Source organism: Geotrypetes seraphini, chromosome 13 (assembly GCF_902459505.1).
Source record: "Geotrypetes seraphini chromosome 13, aGeoSer1.1, whole genome shotgun sequence".
NCBI lineage: Eukaryota > Metazoa > Chordata > Amphibia > Gymnophiona > Dermophiidae > Geotrypetes > Geotrypetes seraphini.
In genome coordinates this window covers 52,813,279-52,833,336 of record NC_047096.1, presented here as the reverse complement: position 1 = coordinate 52,833,336, position 20,058 = coordinate 52,813,279, and the positions used below count along the sequence as shown (strand labels likewise).

The 20,058-nt window shown below is 43.5% G+C and overlaps 1 protein-coding gene across 6 annotated transcripts in view; it reads right to left on the bottom strand.

Annotated features, from left to right (window-relative positions):
• KIRREL3 (kirre like nephrin family adhesion molecule 3) overlaps positions 1 to 20,058 on the bottom strand; it is a 1,600,598-nt gene that overhangs the window by 338,073 nt on the left and 1,242,467 nt on the right. For 5 of the 6 annotated variants that reach the window (XM_033917922.1, XM_033917923.1, XM_033917927.1 and 2 more), the window contains exon 5: positions 3,851 to 4,008. In XM_033917922.1, coding sequence (XP_033773813.1) covers positions 3,851 to 4,008 — 158 coding nt within the window. Of the gene's footprint in view, positions 1 to 3,850; positions 4,009 to 17,023; positions 17,084 to 20,058 lie in introns of those variants that run through there. The other variant, XM_033917925.1, reaches the window with a different exon arrangement.

Sequence of the window (20,058 nt, the reverse complement as noted above, 5' to 3'; positions counted from 1 at the left end):
CTTTTACATTTTCTTTTTTAACAAATTGTAGTTCTCCCCTTTTTTTCCTCTTGTTTTCACGTCCTCTCCCCAATCAAGTTTGTCTGTCTTGTAAGGTTTATGTTTATTATTTGTTGTTTGTTCCCTATTTATATTTAAACTATTTTGATTGTACAATGCTTTGAATTCTAGGAGAAACATTTAATCAACATTTTAATAAACTATTAACCATCCTGCTTTGGGTCTTAAACTGACAAAAATAAATCTAGACAAGCCAAATATCCAAAAATATGTATATCCACCAAAAGATATTCTTATAGTAAACCCAAACCCTAGAGACTTCTTGGGAGGTATCTCTCTCTTTAATGTACATGATAGTAGTTTGTCAGGGTTTTGGAGGGGCCCAAGCTCAGGGCCGCATCTAGCGGGCCTCCGAGTATGCACAGGTGCGATGTGACGTCACCACGTCGTATCCACTTATGATTGGAGGCCATCCAGATACGGCCCTGAGCTTGGGGAAGAAGAGATGAAGTTTGTGTGGGGGCGGGGCTGGGGCAGAAAGGGGTGAGGAACAGGGTGGGGGCCACATTGTCCTTTTTTTATCGACAAAATCTGGTAACCCTATTTCTGTGGGTACTTTAGTTCCTCCTTTAAAGGGGGTGCAAGAGTATAGAGGGGTATAAAGTACTCGAGGGCTGACTTTATAAGTGGCCCCTGAAATGGCAGGTGCTAAAAAATTGGCATCAGCTGCGTGCCATTCACATTCAGGTGCCACTTAGAGAATCATGGATACTGGCGCCCAATGACAAACTGGTACTGGTACTGGCACTGGTAATGTAGGCCAGGGTTTTAAAGGCCTATATTTATGGCACTTAGGTTCACTGTAGAATCACACCTAGCCATAGGCCAACTCCGCCCCTAAACACACCTCCTTAGGCAAGTAGCATCACTAAGTACCACTAGGTGCTAGCCACTGGTCCCAAGAGGCACCTGGTGGTGTCTAGGTTTTTAAAAAGTTGGGTTTTTTAATCAGCTTTCAATGGTGTGATCAATTATTGCACCACTTAAAGCTGATTAAAACAATAGTTAGGTGCCGCAGGTGTGATCTAGGTACCTGCCGACACCTAACTTTAGGTAGGGTTACCAGATTTTCCTTCAGGAAAATCCGGACCCATTGCCACGTCCCCCAGGATCACCCAGTTTCTACTCTGCCCCGCCCTGTTCTGCCCCCAGCCCCACCTCCAGAAGGCATCTGTAAATATGCGGACATGACTCGTCACTACATTGCATCAGACGCGATTATGTCAGGAAGCTTTTGAAAACCCAGACAAAGTGCTGGGTTTTGAAAAGCCGTCTGGACCCCCGGACATGTCCTCAAAAGGACAACATGTCTGGGGAAATCCGGATGTCTGATAACCCTAACTTTAGGTATCCCTTATAGAATTTTCCTCTTGGTGGCCAGATTTTCAAAGGAATTCTCTGAATGAAGTTCGCTTTGAAAATGTTCTTGCAGTCCTGTGTGTAGTCTGTAACAGCAGATTTCCAGCTCCAGGACCATAATATATATTTTATAATTTTTATAGGTGAAAATTTTTTATGCCATTCTTTTTTTCCATTAGTAGATTATATACTACATCACCATCTGGTGGTGGAGGAAACACAGTACACCTAATTGAGTTACTGTTTTTGGGTGACCATTAGGTGTCACTATAAGACCTGCATTTGCTATAGCCCTCATTGTAGCTGTGGTACTTGTTATCTATAAAATGGATTCCTTTAGCAAACACTTTCTACAAGGGTGCATATAAATATACAAAGGTCATTTCAATCAGCTAAAAAGCCAATGGTTTAATTTCATTCTATAATAGCATTAAAATCAACAGGATTTGCATGAAATGCATGAGAAATCTACACTGTCCCAATATGTTATTCTATGCTTCTCTTGTGAATGCATTATAATTTTAATATTCCAAGTCTAAATATGCATGTCTGGCCTGTCTGTATCCCAAATTAATCATTTTGAACAATGCCTGCAAGGCAACCTAAAAACCAATTAAATACAAGAAAAACAGGTGCACCTTCTACTGGAAAATTCATCAGGCAGAAAACTCCTTGAGTTTATGACTTCACTATTCTCTCATTTTTCGAATCTATTGGTATTAGAGAATGACACGGTGAAAAAATTGGTCCCCGTCACCGCCCCGTCCCCGTCTCACCATCCCCGTCACCGCCCCGTCCCCGTCTCACCAACCCCGTCACCGCCCCGTCCCCGTCTCACCATCCTCTTCACCGCCCCGTCACCGCCACTGCCACCCCATTCACCGCCCCGTCACCGCCACTGCAATCCCATTCACTTTTCTTTATTTACGTATAAAGGAAACATTCTTTAAAACTTTAAAACTTAGTTAAATATTAGTTAATAACTATACAAAAACAAAACACGCAGAGAAAAAATTAATTAATAAAAATTCTCAAAACTGACACATTTTGATCACTAAATTTAAAATAGTTATTTTTCATACAGTTTTTCAATCACTAATCTTCCACCACCCCTGGGGCTAGCAATGCAAAAACAAACACGACATGTACTTTAAATGCTGCCGTGATTAGCATAGTGACCGCGGCTACGGCTGCAAGTCTCCCCTCCCCCCAGCGATCACGGCAGGAGGGCACCCAACCCCTCCTGTAGACCCCCCCAACGGCCCTCCCGACAATCGCAGCAGAAGGGTACCCAACCCCTCCTGCCGGTCCTCCCAATGGCCTCCCCTAAGATCGCCGGCAGGAGGGTACCCAACCCCTCCTGCTGGACCCCCCCCCCAACGAACCCTCCCACCCCGGAACCCCCTTAGTCTTACTTTTCAAGTTGGACCGGACAGCTCCTCGCTCGTCTGGCCAGCAGGCCTGCCTCCGTCCAAATGAGGCGGGCCCGCCCCTCCCCTCCCCTCCCCTGCCTCCCAATGGCCTCCCCTAAGATCGCCGGCAGGAGGGTACCCAACCCCTCCTGCTGGACCCCCCCCCAACGAACCCTCCCACCCCGGAACCCCCTTAGTCTTACTTTTCAAGTTGGACCGGACAGCTCCTCGCTCGTCTGGCCAGCAGGCCTGCCTCCGTCCAAATGAGGCGGGCCCGCCCCTACCCTGCCCAACCCACAGGATCCTAGAGCCTGATTGGTCTAGGCACCTAAAGCCACTCCCGCTATAGGAGGGGCCTTAGGTGCTTGGGCCAATCAGGCCCTAGGATCCTGTGGGTTAGGCAGGGGAGGGGAGGGGCGGGCCCGCCTCATTTGGACGGAGGCAGGCCTGCTGGCCAGACGAGCGAGGAGCTGTCCGGTCCAACTTGAAAAGTAAGACTAAGGGGGGTTCCGGGGTGGGAGGGTTCGTTGGGGGGGGGGGTCCAGCAGGAGGGGTTGGGTACCCTCCTGCCGGCGATCTTAGGGGAGGCCATTGGGAGAACCGGCAGGAGGGGTTGGGTACCCTTCTGCTGCGATTGGCAGGAAGGGTTGAAATGACAAATGAGGAGCACGGTGAAATAGCGGTTCCTAGAAAGGGGTACATTGGCCCGCGGGGACAAACCTGTTCACCGTTTCCGCGGTCGGTGAATGGCCTTGTCCCCGTCACCGCAGCGACTGCTATTTTTCTTCCCCGTTTTCGGCGGTGACCCGCGGCTTAAATGCGGTGGCCGCGGGTAAACCGTCACCGTGTCATTCTCTAATTGGTATGTCCAATCAATTATGTCATTAAGGATGAATTTTCGAGTACTCAGGCTCTACCTGTATTAGCAAGGATTAATGCTGTTTTAATGCATCATGGTGAATGTGTACTCATGTGTATCTGTCTCATACACACATGCTTTTTTGTCCTTCAGGGCTGACCTTGGTATATGTGGTTCCACTGAGGACTTCTCCCTTCCTCATCCAGGTGATGGAGGCTGCTGGCTTGGCATTGTCCGCCTGACAAGTGAGGTTCAACGGATCTCCGGCTCTCAGGCTGATCACAGGTCCTCCAATAATGACGGGGTCATCTGGGGGGACTTCAAGAAAAGGGAGTAGAAATAATTAAAAATACAATGAAATGTGTGTACCTTGACGGGTGATAAATCAAACGTTTGCAGACTTAATTGCATGAAGGTCATAAATATTTGCTAGAATGGGAGAGGGGAGGATGTTAGGGAAGGGGAAAAGGGAAAAAGAAAACCAACTAGTTGAAGTTAGGTTGATATAGAGGGTTTTAGCAATACCTGGTGTAGTATGGGGATGGAAAAGTTAACAAACTGCACATGTTATGTCTAAAGAGGCGTTATATTATGCATTTACTTATTTGTATAGTTATTGAGTACCGTAGCAGTTTGTTTTCAGAGTAGTAATGGCAGCAGATTTAATATCCTAACTATGAACATCATATTGAATGATTTCAATAAAAATCCCAATGACAAAAAATATATATTAAAAAAAAATTATGATTTAGTTCACACCTTTTTCATAGTACCTGAACCCTGGAGGAGTAATAACTTAAAAGGCCCTTTATCTAAAGAGTACAGAAACACATTAAAGCATTAAGGCTGATTTAATTCAAAACTCCTAGTTAACTGTTCAATGCCCATGTCTGTTTTCATCATTCCCACAATAAGTAACTCCCTAAGGGGGCCTTTTACTAAGGCACGCTGGCCGATTGAGCGCACGCGCTAAATGCTAAAGCCCCCATTAAATTCTATGGACGCGCTAGCATTTAACGGGCGCTAATATTTAGCGCACACTAAATCGGCTAGCGCACCCTAGTAAAAGACCCCCGAAATCCTTATTTGTCTGTTTTTATTAGATTGTAAGCTCTGACAAGCATGGACTGTCTCGTATGTGTTTAGTGAACACTGCTGCATACATCAAGTGGCACTACAGAAACGATAAGTAGTAATAATAATAATAACTTTATTTTTGTATACTGCAATACCACAAACAGTTCAGAGCGATTTACAGGGGAAGAGACTGTACATACACAGCGATGATACAGAGAAATATTGTCAAGTACATTAGTAACAAATTTCAATTACAAGAGAATACCGAGAGGGGATAGGTAAAACCGGAGGGAATGAAGTACATTGGTATGCAGAGAGAGGAAAGGAAAAATCAGGAAAATAAAGAGAAACGGCTTGTGTTTCAGTAGTATAGCAAGGAGGGAAGGAGTTAAGAGAAATTTATCAAAGAGATATGATTTGAGTGATTTCCTGAACATAAGCAATGCCTCCGCTGGGTCAGACCTGAGGTCCATCGTGCCCAGCAGCCCGCTCACACGGCGGCCCAACAGGTCCAGGACCTGTGCAGTGATCCTCTATTTATACTGTTCTATCCCCCTTTCCAGCAGGAAATTGTCCAATCCTTTCTTAAACCCCAACACCGTACTCTGCCCTATTACCTCCTCTGGAAGCGCATTCTAGGTGTCCACCGCACGCTGGGTAAAGAAGAACTTCTTAGCATTTGTTTTGAATCTGTCCCCTTTCAGCTTTTCCGAATGCCCTCTTGTTCTTTTATTTTTTGAACAAGAGGGCATTCGGAAAAGGATTGGTAAGATGGAGCATATGAGATGAGGGTGGTCAGACAATCATTCCATTTGCCAGCTTGGAATGAGAGAGTTTGTCGAGGAATCTTTTGTAGACACATCCCTTCGGGGAGGGATAGGCAAACAGGAAGGCAGTGCATGTGCGGGTGGTGCCTGGAAACACGAAGTGGCGCGACAGGTAGATCGGGGATGAGCCCGTTAAGGTTTTGAAGCAGAGGCAGGCGAACTTGAAGATGACCCTTGCTTCTATTGGCAACCAGTGAAGTTTTCTGTAGAAAGGGCTAACATGATCTGACTTTTTGAGGCCATAGATGAGGTGGACGGCGGTGTTCTGAATGATTCTCAGATGTTAATAGTAGTAGTATTTTTTTCTGTTTATTTGCTTTTAACTTGAGTGTTACTGATTAAAAAAAAATAAATAAAATTGGGGGGGTGGGATGAGGAGTCATGGCCAGAGAGTTAGCATTCCTGCAGTAACTCTGGATTCTATATACAACGCCCCAAACTGAACGCCCAATTAAATTGGCTAAGGATCCCATTATAGAACAGAATTGAACCCCAATTTTTTTCAGCTCCAGTTTTTGAGTGCCATTGAATTTTTCCATCCTAGTGTGCTAGGGTTAGCGTGTGCTATCTGTACCGCTGCCTTACTTAATTGCTTTAATTGGCACGGTAATTGACTGCATTAAAAACTATTTTTCGCTCCGTCAAAAATTACAAAGACTAGTGGACACTCGATGAAGTTACAGGGAAATACTTTTAAAACCAATAGGAGGAAATTTTTTTTCACTCAGAGAATAGTTAAACTCTGGAACGCATTGCCAGAGGATGCGGTAAGAGCAGATAGCGTAGCTGGTTTTAAGAAAGGTTTGGACAAGTTCCTGGAGGAAAAGTCCATAGTCTGTTATTGAGAAAGACACAGGGGAAGCCACTGCTTACCTTGTATTGGTAGCATGGACTATTGCTACACCTTGGGTTTTGGCTAGGTACTGGTGACCTGGATTGGCCACCGTGAGAATAGGCTACTGGGCTTGATGGACCATTGGTCTAACACCATAAGGCTATTCTTATGTTCGTATGTTCTTATAAACTAATTTTAATAAATAGGTGCTGGTAGATGCCTATGAAGGTAGGCGTCATAATCATGTCTAAGGAGGCGTCTAATAGTGCCTAAGGTCAAAGTAGGTGTGATTAGGGGCAGAGATGACCTTAGGTGCCGTTAGAAATGATTCTCAAAATAACTTAGGCGTCTACAATATAGACTAGTAAAACACTGGCCTACATTGCAGACACCTAAGTTTCCTGGTAGGCGATGTTGGTTAATTATTTAAATGATGCCTAAGCATGATTGAAACACTGCTGGTGCCTTTTTTGCAGGCGGCTGCCAATTTAGGCACCATTTACAGAATATGGCCCTAATGTCCCATAAAGGCGCATAATATCTATCATAATTCACAATTCAATATCTTAACAAGGTTGCCTCCCTCCCACCCTATCACTTGCCATTTTATGTCCTTCACCTATTTCTTGCCAATGTTGAACTAATATTGAATTATAAGAAACAACAATGGATATTTAACTTAAATACAGTGGCTCCGTTTGGGATAAATTTAGAAATAGAATGGGCAAATCTCTTATAACATTCATAGATATAAGGATAATTAATCCCGAAGACAGAGATATTGTTAACAGCAAGATACACATAAGGTTAGTTGTAAAAATGATGTGGCCATCTTTGTGCAAGTAGAATGCAGAGGCAAAATTAGGTGAGAAAATAAAAAAAACTTTGTAAGTGTATTTAAAAGAGTATTACTGGTAAGTTTAGTTCTTGCATATTCAGAGGACTTGCTGCAACATGACCTATTATATTTTCTTGCCTAGGGATATCCTTGAAAAAGCCATTTCAGATAAACATGTCGGGTGAAGTCAATCCCCGGCTGATATTATTACACTAACATGTATATGAACACAGATAAATGCAACTATTCTAATACTTATTCAAGTGTGTAACATATTAGATATGTTAGGTATGAATAATATAAGGGCATGTGCATAAAAGTGACAATGAAAATATTTTAAAAGAAAATATTTGAAGCAGATCAATGACGAGTGTGTGCAAGATCCTACTGGTACAGAAAAAAGCCATACAGGAGGCATATCTGAAGTTCTTGCTTGAACAATTTTTATTTATTTATTTATCATTTTTCAATAACATATCAAGCATCCGCTTGTACAGAAAGATAAAGTTAAACAATAATAATAATAATTTTATTTTTATACTAGTATTTTAGCCCGTTACATTAACGGGTGCTAGAATATATGTCTGTCTTTATTTCTGTCTCTCTCTTTCCCTCCCGCTGTCTTTCTTTCTGTCTGTCTCTCTCCCTGGCCCCTTTTGTCTGTCTGTCTTTCTGTGTCTCTCCCTGCCCCTGTGTCTTCTTTTCTTTCTGACTCCCTTCCTCCCCATGTCTGTCTTTCTTTCTATCTATCTGTCTCTCTCCCTGCCTCCTATGCAGCAGCATTTCTGTCCCCCCACTTCCCTGTGCAGCAGCCACAGCAGTATTCCCTCCCCCTCCATTTCCCTGAGCAGCAGCCACAGCAGCAGCATTCCCTACCCCTCCATTTCCCTCCCCCCACACCACTTCCCTGTGCAGCAGCAGCAGCAGACCTCCCCTTTCTCTTCCTGCGGTCTGGGGGGCTCCCTTACTGCCCCCCTTTCCCTTCTCGCGGTCTTGACAAACCTGCCGATTCCAGCAGCGTGTGCAGCACTCTACACACGCTGCTTCGGGGTCTTCTACTGCCCTGATTTACTGTGGCAGGTCCCTGATGACATCATCAGAGACGCGGCAGAGCAAATCAGGGCGGTAGAAGGCCCCAAGCAGCGTGTGTAGAGTGCTGCATATGCTGCTGGAATCGGCAGGTTTGTAGTCAGGACCGCAGGAAGGGAAGGGGGGGCAGTAAAGGAGCCATGACTCTGTCTCGCAGCAGGCTTGCTGGCTCCGGCCAGCCAAAGTTCATTTTTTAGTTCAAAGCCAATGCTGTGTCTCCTCTCTCGATCCCCGCCAGATTTGGAAGTCTTCTCCAACTCTGGTGAGGTTCGATAGAGGAGCCGCGGCAGGGGCTTTGAACAAAAAAATGAACTTTGTCTGGCTGGATCCGGTAAGCCCGCTGCGAGACAGAGAGATGCGTGGTAAGCGCGCATGCGCACTCTTCCGGTCACTACAGATCAGGCAACACGGCGTTAAGAGTGCGCATGCACGCTTAGCATTTTATTATTATAGATACCGCCAAAGCCAAAGTAGTTTGAGGCGGTTTACAATAAGAAGAGCTGGACAGTCAGCGAAGAAATAACAATGAAGTTCTTGAATACAATGAAATACTTGGAATAACAATGATGTCATTGAATACATGCATATTTGTGGGGAGGAAGAGAAATAGAGTGAAAGTCATATTGTAGGGACGTCAAGTACAAGGGAGTAGAATACAGGGGAAAGACTTTAAGAGTTCTTGGTTACAGATCGGTTAAACAGGTTGGTTTTAACTAGTTTAACAAGAAATAAAATACAATTCAATTTATAATCTACTAACCCAATATATCTTAACTTTAACTCAAGTCCTCAATATAGGTCCAAGATGTAGAATCAGCGAGAATTAAACAAAGAAATAGAATTAAAATTAACAATCATGTTGGCTGAGACAGGAGATCAAACAATCTAATTTAAGAGTGCTTCATGTTCCTCCTATTTTCAGTCGAGCCGCTGACAAGAAGGATGTCAGTTGGCTAGGATCAAAGAAGACATATTTTTGCATTTGATGCACTATCACACATTTACATGGGTGGCGAAGAAAATAAGTCGCCCCAAGAGCTATAACACCTGGCTTTAACAACAAGAATTCACGACGACGTTTTTGTGTATCTTGTGACAGGTCTGGATACATTTGTATTTTATACCCTAGAAATTCTTTCTGTTTATTTTTAAAGAAAAGTCTTAATAGCCAGTTCTTATCCGGTACTAAGGCAACTGTAAGAAGAAGTGTTGCCGGCTTTGCGACTTCCCTATCTGAAAGTTCCAGCATTGTAGAAATATTAAGCCTTGCTTGAACAATTTAAGTATTGTGCTTAAGAAATCAAAGTATTGGGGCACACTGTATATATTGGTACCATAGCTTTAAGATATATACATCATAGATGTTTTTTTCTATTGCATTTAGTGGTATAGCCAGATGTTGATGGGGGGAGGACTTGAGCCCAAAATAGGTGGGCATCAATTTTCTCCCCGCCCAAATAGACATTTGAGCTGGCATGGGTCCCCAAGACCCACCAAATGAAGACCACCTCCTCCAGTCCAGCAGCCAGAAATCTCCAAGCTCAGCAGCTGGTAGCAGTATTCCCGAGCTGCCACTGCATGTGAGAAAGCCGAACAGGCACGGGGTGGGGATGGGAGCTGCAGCAGCTCTGAAATATTGTTGCTGGCTGCAGAGCTTGGGAGAGTTCTGTTCGGTGGACCTGAGGGGGAGAAAGTGGTCATCAGCCAGTGAGGCTTGAGGAACCCCACAAACCACAGCAAAGGAAATGTTTTTATTTCTCCAATGAAACAATAAAGCCAGCGGCACAATGCGCAGCAGCCACAAAGAAGGCGAATAGAATGTTGGACATTATCAAAAAAGGTATCACTACCAGAACGAAGGAAGTTATCCTGCCACTGTATCGGGCGATGGTGTGCCCGCATCTGGAGTACTGCGTCCAATACTGGTCACCGTCCCTTAAGAAGGATATGGCGATACTCGAGAGGGTCCAGACGCTTATGTTCTTATGTGGTAGCAGTGGCAAGTCAGGAAATAGGGGGAGGGGGCAAGGAGATGAGGGGTTAGGGGCCCCTCCTTAATATCTGCCCTGGGCTCCAGCAAGTCTAAAACTTGCCCTGTGTATACAGAGAGACAATCTCTTGTGTGGTGGTTAATTTTAGAGACAAAGGAGTGAAGAGAAAGAAACCTTGGAAAGCAAGAGGAAGAAATATGGGCAAAGAATAGATGCTGATTATATCTTTCAAAATTCCATTATTCTCCCCTGATTTATTCACATCCTTTGAGTTACTGATTGGATCTCAGTTCACTAAAATATTGATCAAACTCAGGGCAAGGAAAAGGCCTGGTGAATAAGCAGAGGTCTCTCAATAGCCAACTCCTGTCTCCATCCAAATAGCAACACATGGAAGAATGCATTAGGGAAGCAGTAAAAGAGAACTGAAGTGTAGACTCTAAAAGGTTGCTCTTAAACTGAAGCTCCTAGCACATACTGAGACCCTATAACCAGGGTTACTGTATGACTTCAGAAAAAGGAGATCAGATAGAGACATCTGGGTTTTATGTCCATTGAAAGCAATGGAAGTAAAACCTGGATGTCTCACTCCATCCTCCTTTTTCTGGAGCCGAATGGTAACCCTACCTATAACCCAGGGCTACTCATTTCTCGAGGTTCAAAGGCAAGCCAGGCTTTCAAGATATCCACAATGATACATGCTTGAGAGAGATCTGCATACCAAGGAGGCAGTGCATGCAAATCTCTCTCATGCATATTCATTGTGGATATCCTGAGAACCTGGCTTGCCTTTGGACTTTGAAAACAGAAATCGAGTAATCCTGCTGTAACTAGTCCCTTGGGTGGGGTGGGGTGGGAATAGGGTTACCATATGGTTCCAGAAAAAGGAGGATGTCTCAATCCGTCCTCCTTTTTTCTGGAGCCATATGGTAACCCTAGGTGGGAAAGGCAGGAAATGACAGCTCTGAAGGTCCACAGAGGGGTGAAGAAAATGATTCCTCCCCCAGTTAGGGTGAAACTTTCGCCATGGTCCTAGCTCAATGGATTGTCATTTACCCTCTTTTCACGGCAGTTATTCACTGACCTCTTCAGCTGATTGTATGGGAAAATATCATTTACACGATAAATAAAAGGAAATGATAAGCAAAAGCCAAACACATGATGTGATATTCAAGGGCTTTATTTGGATAAAGCTGCCAAATACCATTGCCTGGACCAATTGAATGCTAGTTGTCTGAGTAGCAGGTACTGCTGGACAACTATCAACTCTTTATATTTTAAGCAGACAATTTAACCATTTGTTGCCCAAGGCAATTTATAGGAAATGGTTATATTATATACTCCTACGGTCAACCAGATAAATCTATTTGAATATCGACTCCAGTGCAGAACAATAGCAGTGTATTTTCTAACTTTGGCTTGTTCCCTTTGATAATATGTTTTGAAACAAGTTCAAGTGTCTTTTAATGAATGAGTTTCATTACTCTGTATTTCACTTATGACTGGCTTTTGAGGAAGTCACCGTACTGTAATTAATTACTTTAATTAATTTGTCCAATACTTTTTATTGCCTTAAGAACTCTAGCTGGTAGCTCTAAAAGGAATCTGGGCACTATTTTCTTTACGAGCAGTGTCTCAGCGACCCCCCCTCTCCCCCTTTCAATTTGTAATATCAAAGCAGTTATAGCTCCTATAGGACTAGTATGTTCTCTACATTGGCCCTCAGGAATGGAATGAGATTCCAATGTACATATGTCAGCAGGATAATTTGCGTAATTTTAAGTGATTATTGAAGAGGTATTAATTTTGCAAGTTGAAGTATGGAGTTTAAGCCTTTTGTGTGCATTTGAGCGCTGGCCGCTGATTTGTCCTTTTGTTTTAAATTTGTAATGTATGTATTAGTGGGGTTTTTTTCAGATTGTGAATGTACAGTGTTCCCCCGCAAATTCGCGGTTCACAAATCTCGGACTCAGTAATTCATGGAATGCTCCGACCTCTTCTTCCTGTACTAAAGTCAGGCTACACCAATCAGGAGCTGCGTGTCAAAGCAGCTCCTGATTGGTGTAGTCTGACTTTAGTAACAGGAAGAGGCGGTCGGAGCATACCGGGTATGATTTAGTGCACCCGCTGGCTCCTCAGCTGCCCTCTCCTGCCTCTTGACATACTCAAAACCGCATTTGTGGTTTTTAGAAATTTGCGGGTGTTCCTGGAACAGAACCCCCGCGAATTTCGGGGGAGTACTGTACTTGTTGTGACTCACTTTGTATAAAGCTGGATACAAATGAATAACTTACAAATTATAGCTCCTCTGCGAGGAGTTCTTTGTTCCCTCTGTCCACTAAAGTTGGCAGCCACGCCAAAGATAGATTCTTGTCTACCCATTTTGCTTTACTGCTTCACTATTTCAGCCTTCACAAACCTGTTTTGGTGAGCCCCTGCTGAATACCAGCATGTGAATTCATCTTGTGTATATTCATTGTGGATGTCCTAAAAGCCCTGTTGGTTGCAGGATCAATAGGGCATGTTTGGGATGTCCTGCCTGACCTACTTTCCACTTTTACCCCCTATTGTCCTTCTCTAAGGATCCTCCTGCTTAGTCCAGGTTTTCCTTATTTTGATATTTTATTTCAAATATTTATCATCTGAAGAACAACAAAATAATACAACATACCAAGAGAAGATGGGTAAGGGTTGTATAATCTCCAGGCTGAGGAGCCCTAGTCGAAGAGGCTAAAAGGGCTGTTGAGCTGGAGTTACCACTAATAAAGGAGGGGGCATTGTGCCAAAGCTATTATCACCAAATAAGACTCCGTCCCTTCTACCCTGCTGCACCATATGCCTGGAACAAACTGCCTGACTCTGTACGTCAGGCTCCATCTCTAGTAGTATTCAAATCCGTGCTAAAAGCCTACTTTTTTGAAAAGCTGCTTTTAAGTCCTAACTCCATCCCACTTGTAAAGCATCCATATCAGTTTGTCATTCTCTTTTTAGACCCCATACCCTATCTGTCTTATCACTCCCTTTGTAATTCCCTACCTGAGCAGCGCAGTGGCACGCCATTCGCACACAGGTCAATTTTGCGCCGATACCTGTGCACAGGACGATTGCACACTGCTGTTTCCAGTGCTTTTATGGCTTACCGGGAGCGTTTTGAGGGTATGTGTGTGGGGAACCCCCCACTATACTTATAAATGCTCCCGCTGGGGGAGGGACCCTCCAATACACTGAAAACTCCCGAACAGCGAGAGAACAGAAGTTTTCAGTGAATTGGGGGGAATTCCCCCTCCCCAACCCCCCCAACGGGAGCACTACCACTTACAAGTGTACTAGGGGGTTCCACCCCCCAACCCCCCTCAAAATGCTCCTGGTAAGCTGCAAAACCACTGGAAACAGCAGCACGCAATCGTACTGTGCGCAGGTGTCAGTGTGCCATTGACCTGCGCGCTTTAGTTACAGAACCGAGCAGTGTGCATAGATTTACCTTTTTTGTCCTGTTTGTCCATCATAATTAGATTGTAAGCTCTTTCAAGCAGGGACTGTCTCTTGTACAGTGCTGTATATGTTTAGTAGCGCTACAGATATGATAAACAGTAGTAGTAGTAGTGATGAGGGCAGGAATCTGAAACTTTTAGAATATTTAGACTTTTGTTTGTTATGTTACACTTCTGCTTCGATAAAAGTTAAGGGCTCTTTTACTAAACTCTTATAAGAAATGGAATTAGAATGCCCTTACCTGGGTCTTTCCCATGCATTAAACCCATTTCTTTCATAGCTGCGTAATTGCCTTTTTTTCTATTAATTTCATTTGCCCCTGTGTGCTAATGGTATTATAAGTGGGAAACTATTAAAAATATTAATGGAGGAGCACTTCCTTCATCCTATTTAAGAGGAAGTAAGGGTTCCTGTGTTAAACTTGGGCTAATGTGTATATACTAACTAGTTACAGCGACCATACCTACTCATTATCCAGTCCCTGTCCATGCCATGCCGCCTTCCAAAATGTTTTAGAAAATTTAGGGTTCCTTTTACAAAGGTCCATTAGGGCCTTAATGCACGGAATAGCGCGCGCTAGCCGCTATTGCCTCCTCTTGAACAGGCAGTAGTTTTTTGGATAGCGCATGCTAATCCAGTGCATGCGCTATAAACGCTAGCGCACCTTTGTTAAAGGAGCCCTTACTCAATATGGACCCCCTTTAAATTGAGTAAAATCAGAGCTAATGAATCAAGCCAATGTTGGTCTTGTAGCAAAGCGACGGGTACTCTGATCCATTTACTGTTTCAATGCAAACTTTTACAATACTATTGGCAAAGACCAGCTTCCCTAACTGACACTAGCCCTACCAGCGTACGTCCTTGTTCAGCAGGAACTTGTCTAACTTAGTCTTGAATCCCTGGAGGGTGTGTTCCCCTATGACAGACTCCAGAAGAGCGTTCCAGTTTTCTACTACTCTCTGGGTGAAGAAGAACTTCCTTACGTTTGTACAGAATCTATCCCCTTTCAACTTTAGAGAGTGCCCTCTTGTTCACCCTACCTTATCTACTAAGTCTATCCCCTTCAGTACCTTGAATGTTTTGATCATGTCCAAGGTACTGAAGGGGATAGACTTAGTAGATAAGGACAGGTTGTTCACCCTCTCCAAGGTAGGGAGAACAAGAGGGCACTCTCTAAAATTGAAAGGGGATAGATTTCGCACAAACGTACAGAAGTTCTTCTTCACCCAGAGGGTGGTAGAAAACTTGAACGCTCTTCCGGTGTCTGTCATAGGGAAACACACCCTCCAGGGATTTAAGACTAAGTTAGACAAGTTCCTGCTGAACAAGGACGTACGCTGGTAGGGCTAGTGTCAGTTAGGGAAGCTGGTCTTTGACCAGAGGGCCGCCACATGAGCGGACTGCTGGGCATGATTGACCACAGGTCTGACCCAGCAGCGGCAATTCTTATGTTCTTATGCAACAAGTTTGTGATTCCATTTGCTCATTGATCAACATTCAAGAGCCGCTAACCATGAATATTATTTTGTTGGGCCGTTTTGTTATAAACTCATCAATTACAGATGAGCAGGCTAAATTATTACGAATTATGCTTAACTTAGCAATAAAAATAATTCTTAATCAGTGGAAGGATTTTTCAGGGGTTGAACATATTGCTTGGTGGAATACAGTAACACCTCATTGCTACGTTTGAAAGAGCGTTTGCTGAGGAAAAGGGTTGTTTGCACACATTTCAAAAGGTCTGGAAACCTCTCATAAAATATAGGGCTCCTTTTACGAAGGTGTGCTAAGCATTTTAGCGCATGCACCAGATTAGGATGCTAGCCAAAAATCTACTGCCTGCTCAAAAGGAGGCGGTAGCAGCTAGCATGCGTGGCAATTTAGCGTGCGCTATTCCGCACGTTAAGGCCCTAACGCGCCTTCGTTAAAGGAGCCCATAGTGACATATCATATTTAAAATGCTGAATATCATTTCTTCGTAATTAGTAATCAAGTTTCAAGTTTTATTAAAATTTGTTGTGCGCGCAATGTCAAATATTTCAAAGCGTATTACAAGTTTTAAAAATGGGGGATATACCATAAGACAGTTTGTTACAAAATAATATATGTTCATACAAATTTAGTACCGATACAGAAGGAGAGGGGGATGAACTACAATCGTTAAAGAAAATGGAGAAAAATTTAAGGGTAACACATCAGGGGGGCAAAAAGTGAAAGTAGAGAAGGAGAAAATAAAAAGAGAAAGAAAAAATTTTTTGAGTCCTATTAATGAGGACTGGAATAGCATTGGGTATTAGGGTATAAAATATAATATTTTAACATTAAACTGGTTATCTTGTCTATGTCTCAAAAGCGTCCTTATACAAGAAACTTTTTAACAAACCTTTGAATTTTTCTAATGAGGTTTCACCACGCAAATAATTTGGTAGATTATTCTAGAGCGGAGGAGCTATAACGGAAAATATAGAAGATCTCGTAGTGCCTATTACTTTTAAGGAGGGGATGGTCAGAAGATGCTGTTCCGTTGATCTAAGGGCTCCTTTTACTAAGGTGCGCTAATGTTTTTAGTGCACGCAGCAGATTAGCGCGTACTAACCCTGCGCTACATGGCTAGAACTAATGCCAGATCAATGCTGGCATTAGCGTCAAGCACGCGGGCTATTCCGTGCGTTAAAGCCCTAATGCAGCTTAGTAAAAGGAGCACTAAGGAGTAAATTCTCTATTAGTACGTTTAACTTAGGCGTGCTTTGGACGTCCAGCAAACGTAAATAACAATTAACTATATTTAGGCGTGAGATAGACGTCCCGCAAAATAGACGTGCGCAAAATAGACGTCCCTCGTCGCACAGAATAGACGTCCTTCAAAATAGACGTGCGCAAAATAGATGCAGGTATCTGAACCGTCTCTAATGGACCCGTGATAAACGTGAGTACGGATTTTTTTTTTTAAAATTATACTTTATATATACTCTTTATTATCACACATTCAGCATTGATAAGTATAGGATGATGAAAAACATAACTAAAACACTGTATCAGAATTGTAAGAAATATGTTATGTTTCAAAGGAAAACTAGAAAATGAAACGTACCGAGTGGGTGTTGAACTTACATTATCAGTAATGGAAGGTGGGAACCAGTAGATGTGTGCTACACAGAAAGCTATACAGGAATGTCATACTCACCTCCTATTAGAAGTGGAAAGGATAGGACTTTGAACACCATATAGACTTTTTATAAACTTCATTTAACTTCCACAAAGACTGGCAGGAAAGGCACCCTAACTCATCCAATAAGCTTTCTCTCGATTTGCCAGAGACATTATTTCAGAGAGGATAGTTTAGAAGTGATATCTTGCTCCAAAGAACACTCTCCTGGTCTTAAAACATTCCTACTATCAGCTCATTCTTCACAACAAGAAACACAATCAAAACACAGATTCAACCTGAATGTGGCTTCCAGTTCACAGGAAGAGGAAATAGCAAGCAGCACAATGCTGATCTCATTGTGACATCATCAAGGTGCACCTGGAAGGTAGATATGCCACAAGTAAAAGACAAGCCGGGACTTGAACTCACAACCTACAGATGATCGAGATAGTGCTTTTACTCACTGACCTACACCTGTGTCTCTAATTCCTCTGTCATAGCATACCTTAGTAATGTGCTAAAGTATACTCTACTTAGCTATCATATCACAGTCAGTTGAGGCTCAATGGTGTAAAGCACTGTTGTCACGGATGCAACACCCATATTCTTAAGTATGGTTCAATAAATGTAATACAGAGTCAAAATTATGCTGTTTATTTTATCAAACCCAAGCTCAACTTTTTAATGTATTGTGTATAGTCTCGCTAATGTGTTTGTGATGAAAATTAGATGTGATACGTGTATATATATAAACCCTAGCCACGCATGCGCACATACCTGCGTGCTTCTGTGATCTCTGCTCTGTGATCAGTAGGTCTGTGGCCAGCAGGAGTGCAGATGCAGCAGCCAGGTGACTCCCCCCCTCCCTCCCTCCCTCACCACCAAAATCACCACCACCAAAGCTTCCTCCTTCTGGCCAGCCGGGAGGAGGGCTCCGAGTCGCTGAAGACTGTCCCAGATCGCTCATAAATTAACCTTTTCATCTGAGGTGTGAGGCTGCGGTGACCTTGCTCCCCGCCTCACTAAGGTTTCATCTTAAGAAATTCAAATGCATTGTAGAAAATGCAAGTGACTATTCTGTGTCATCCTAGACACCCCTGCAACACCCCAACAACACACTCCTGCAGCATAAACCCCTCATGTTATAATCAAGTAAAAGACAAGCTGCGAGTTGAACTCATAACCTATGGATAACTGGTACAGCTTGTTTACTAACTGAGCTACCGAGCTACTTAACTGTAGCCCTAACCCTAACCATAAAGTAGCATCTGACATTATAGAAGCCGTTAGAATTTTGAAATAGTTTTGGACGTTCCTTGGGTGTTCTTAGATCAAATATACCTGTAGATACTTGCAATGATTACCCCTTGTCAAAGCTTGTACCTAAAGCCATTTCTGGAGACTCCCATTCCCAAGTCCCCAACATAGCTCAGTGCTTAAAAGCACTGCTTGTATCTTCCCCAAAGGTCAGGGGTTCAAGTCCTGACTAAGGTTACCAAAGACAGAATATGATTTTGTTTTTCCACCCACCCATGCATAGCTAAGCTAAAATATGTGCACCTCACTTCCCAATCTTCATTTATTTAATTTACAAATTGTCATTGTGTTTGGGGGAGGTGAAGTTTCATTAGGTTTACATGGTAAGCTTCTAAGCGTTCTGCTGTACTTTTTTGTGTAACAGCTATATCGGCGTGGTTTAGGATATAATCTATAGTGTTGATGTAACGCGGAGCGGCTGCTGCAAGCACGCCCAAGCGGCACAAACACGTCATCGCGTTTTTATGCGTTGTGACGTCATAGAATCGCCCGTTCTTCATACGCAGTTATTTCTCCTAAAATGGCTGCCAGGAGACAGCCAAACTTCACCACTGAAGACTCCAGGCTACTGGCCAGGCTCTTTTAGTGCATGAGCACCATTATTTCAGAGTGGCAGGCCATCGCAGGTCATACCTGCAGTTCAGGGACTCCTGGAGCCGCCTGACCCGGCGCTATAATCGTAGAGCCTCCTGTCCCAGGGAAGTAAGTATTCCAAGTCAGGCCCTCACAAATAATCATGTAAAATGTAATGATGGAAACCTGTCTCAATCAAATTGTTCATGTTTTTGTGGGTAAATTTTGATTCCTTTTAAAAACTACAATTGTGCATAATAAATCTTTTACATTGAATACTGAAATTAAAGCACATCCCAAAGGAGCAGTAGTAGGATTTCAAATGACAAATTCAGCTCCTAGAAGGCATCTATTCCATTCACAACATGCACACAACTAATTTTTGGGTCACAAGCTTCACATTTGTAATCGAAACATCTTGACATCAACTTTGCCAAAGTGCTGCTATGTCATTTCAAATACCTTAAACACTCCTGTATCAATCTGCTGGTCTAGGGAGATAGTGGCATGACGTTTAAAGTGACAGCGTCAGTACCCTGACGTCAGGGGTTTCAAGCCACGCTGCTCCTTCTGACCAAACTATTTTATTGCCCCTGCTGCATGATTGTAAGCTCACCAGGACATGCTGTAATGTGGGGCAGTGCTGATAGGCTACAGCCTCAGCACCCTGGGGGTGTGAGTTCAATCCCACCTCCTCCTTGTGATGCTGTCCATGTCACCTCACACCCCCCCTCCCCCCCCCCCCCCCCACTGTCCCAGGTACAGTAGAGAGATAGCGATGCCTCCAGCACAGAAAGGGGAAATGCTGGTGTACGTGAATAAATTCATGTAAAACATGTGGCAGAAGGGGGTGGAGGCAGACACCAAAGCGGATAGGGGCTCTTGGAGGGCAGTGTACTCCATTTTTTGTGCTTATAGAGGTCAATACTTAAGTAAACATGTTATGCCATAGTGCTAGATGGCACTCATCATATCCCTCCCTCTCTGTTCTTTCTTTCTCTCTATTATCCAGGTTGAGGATCTCAGGAAAAGGGGGCGACTGCTGAGGCGCCAGGAGCGGGCCTTCCTTGAGGGGGTGAGGGAGGAATTGCGTGCACAAGCCGGTGAGTAATGAGTCCAGCGTGTGTTTCTTTGTGATCAGCCTACCAGAATAAATAGATGAAAATGCTTGAGTAGCTGTC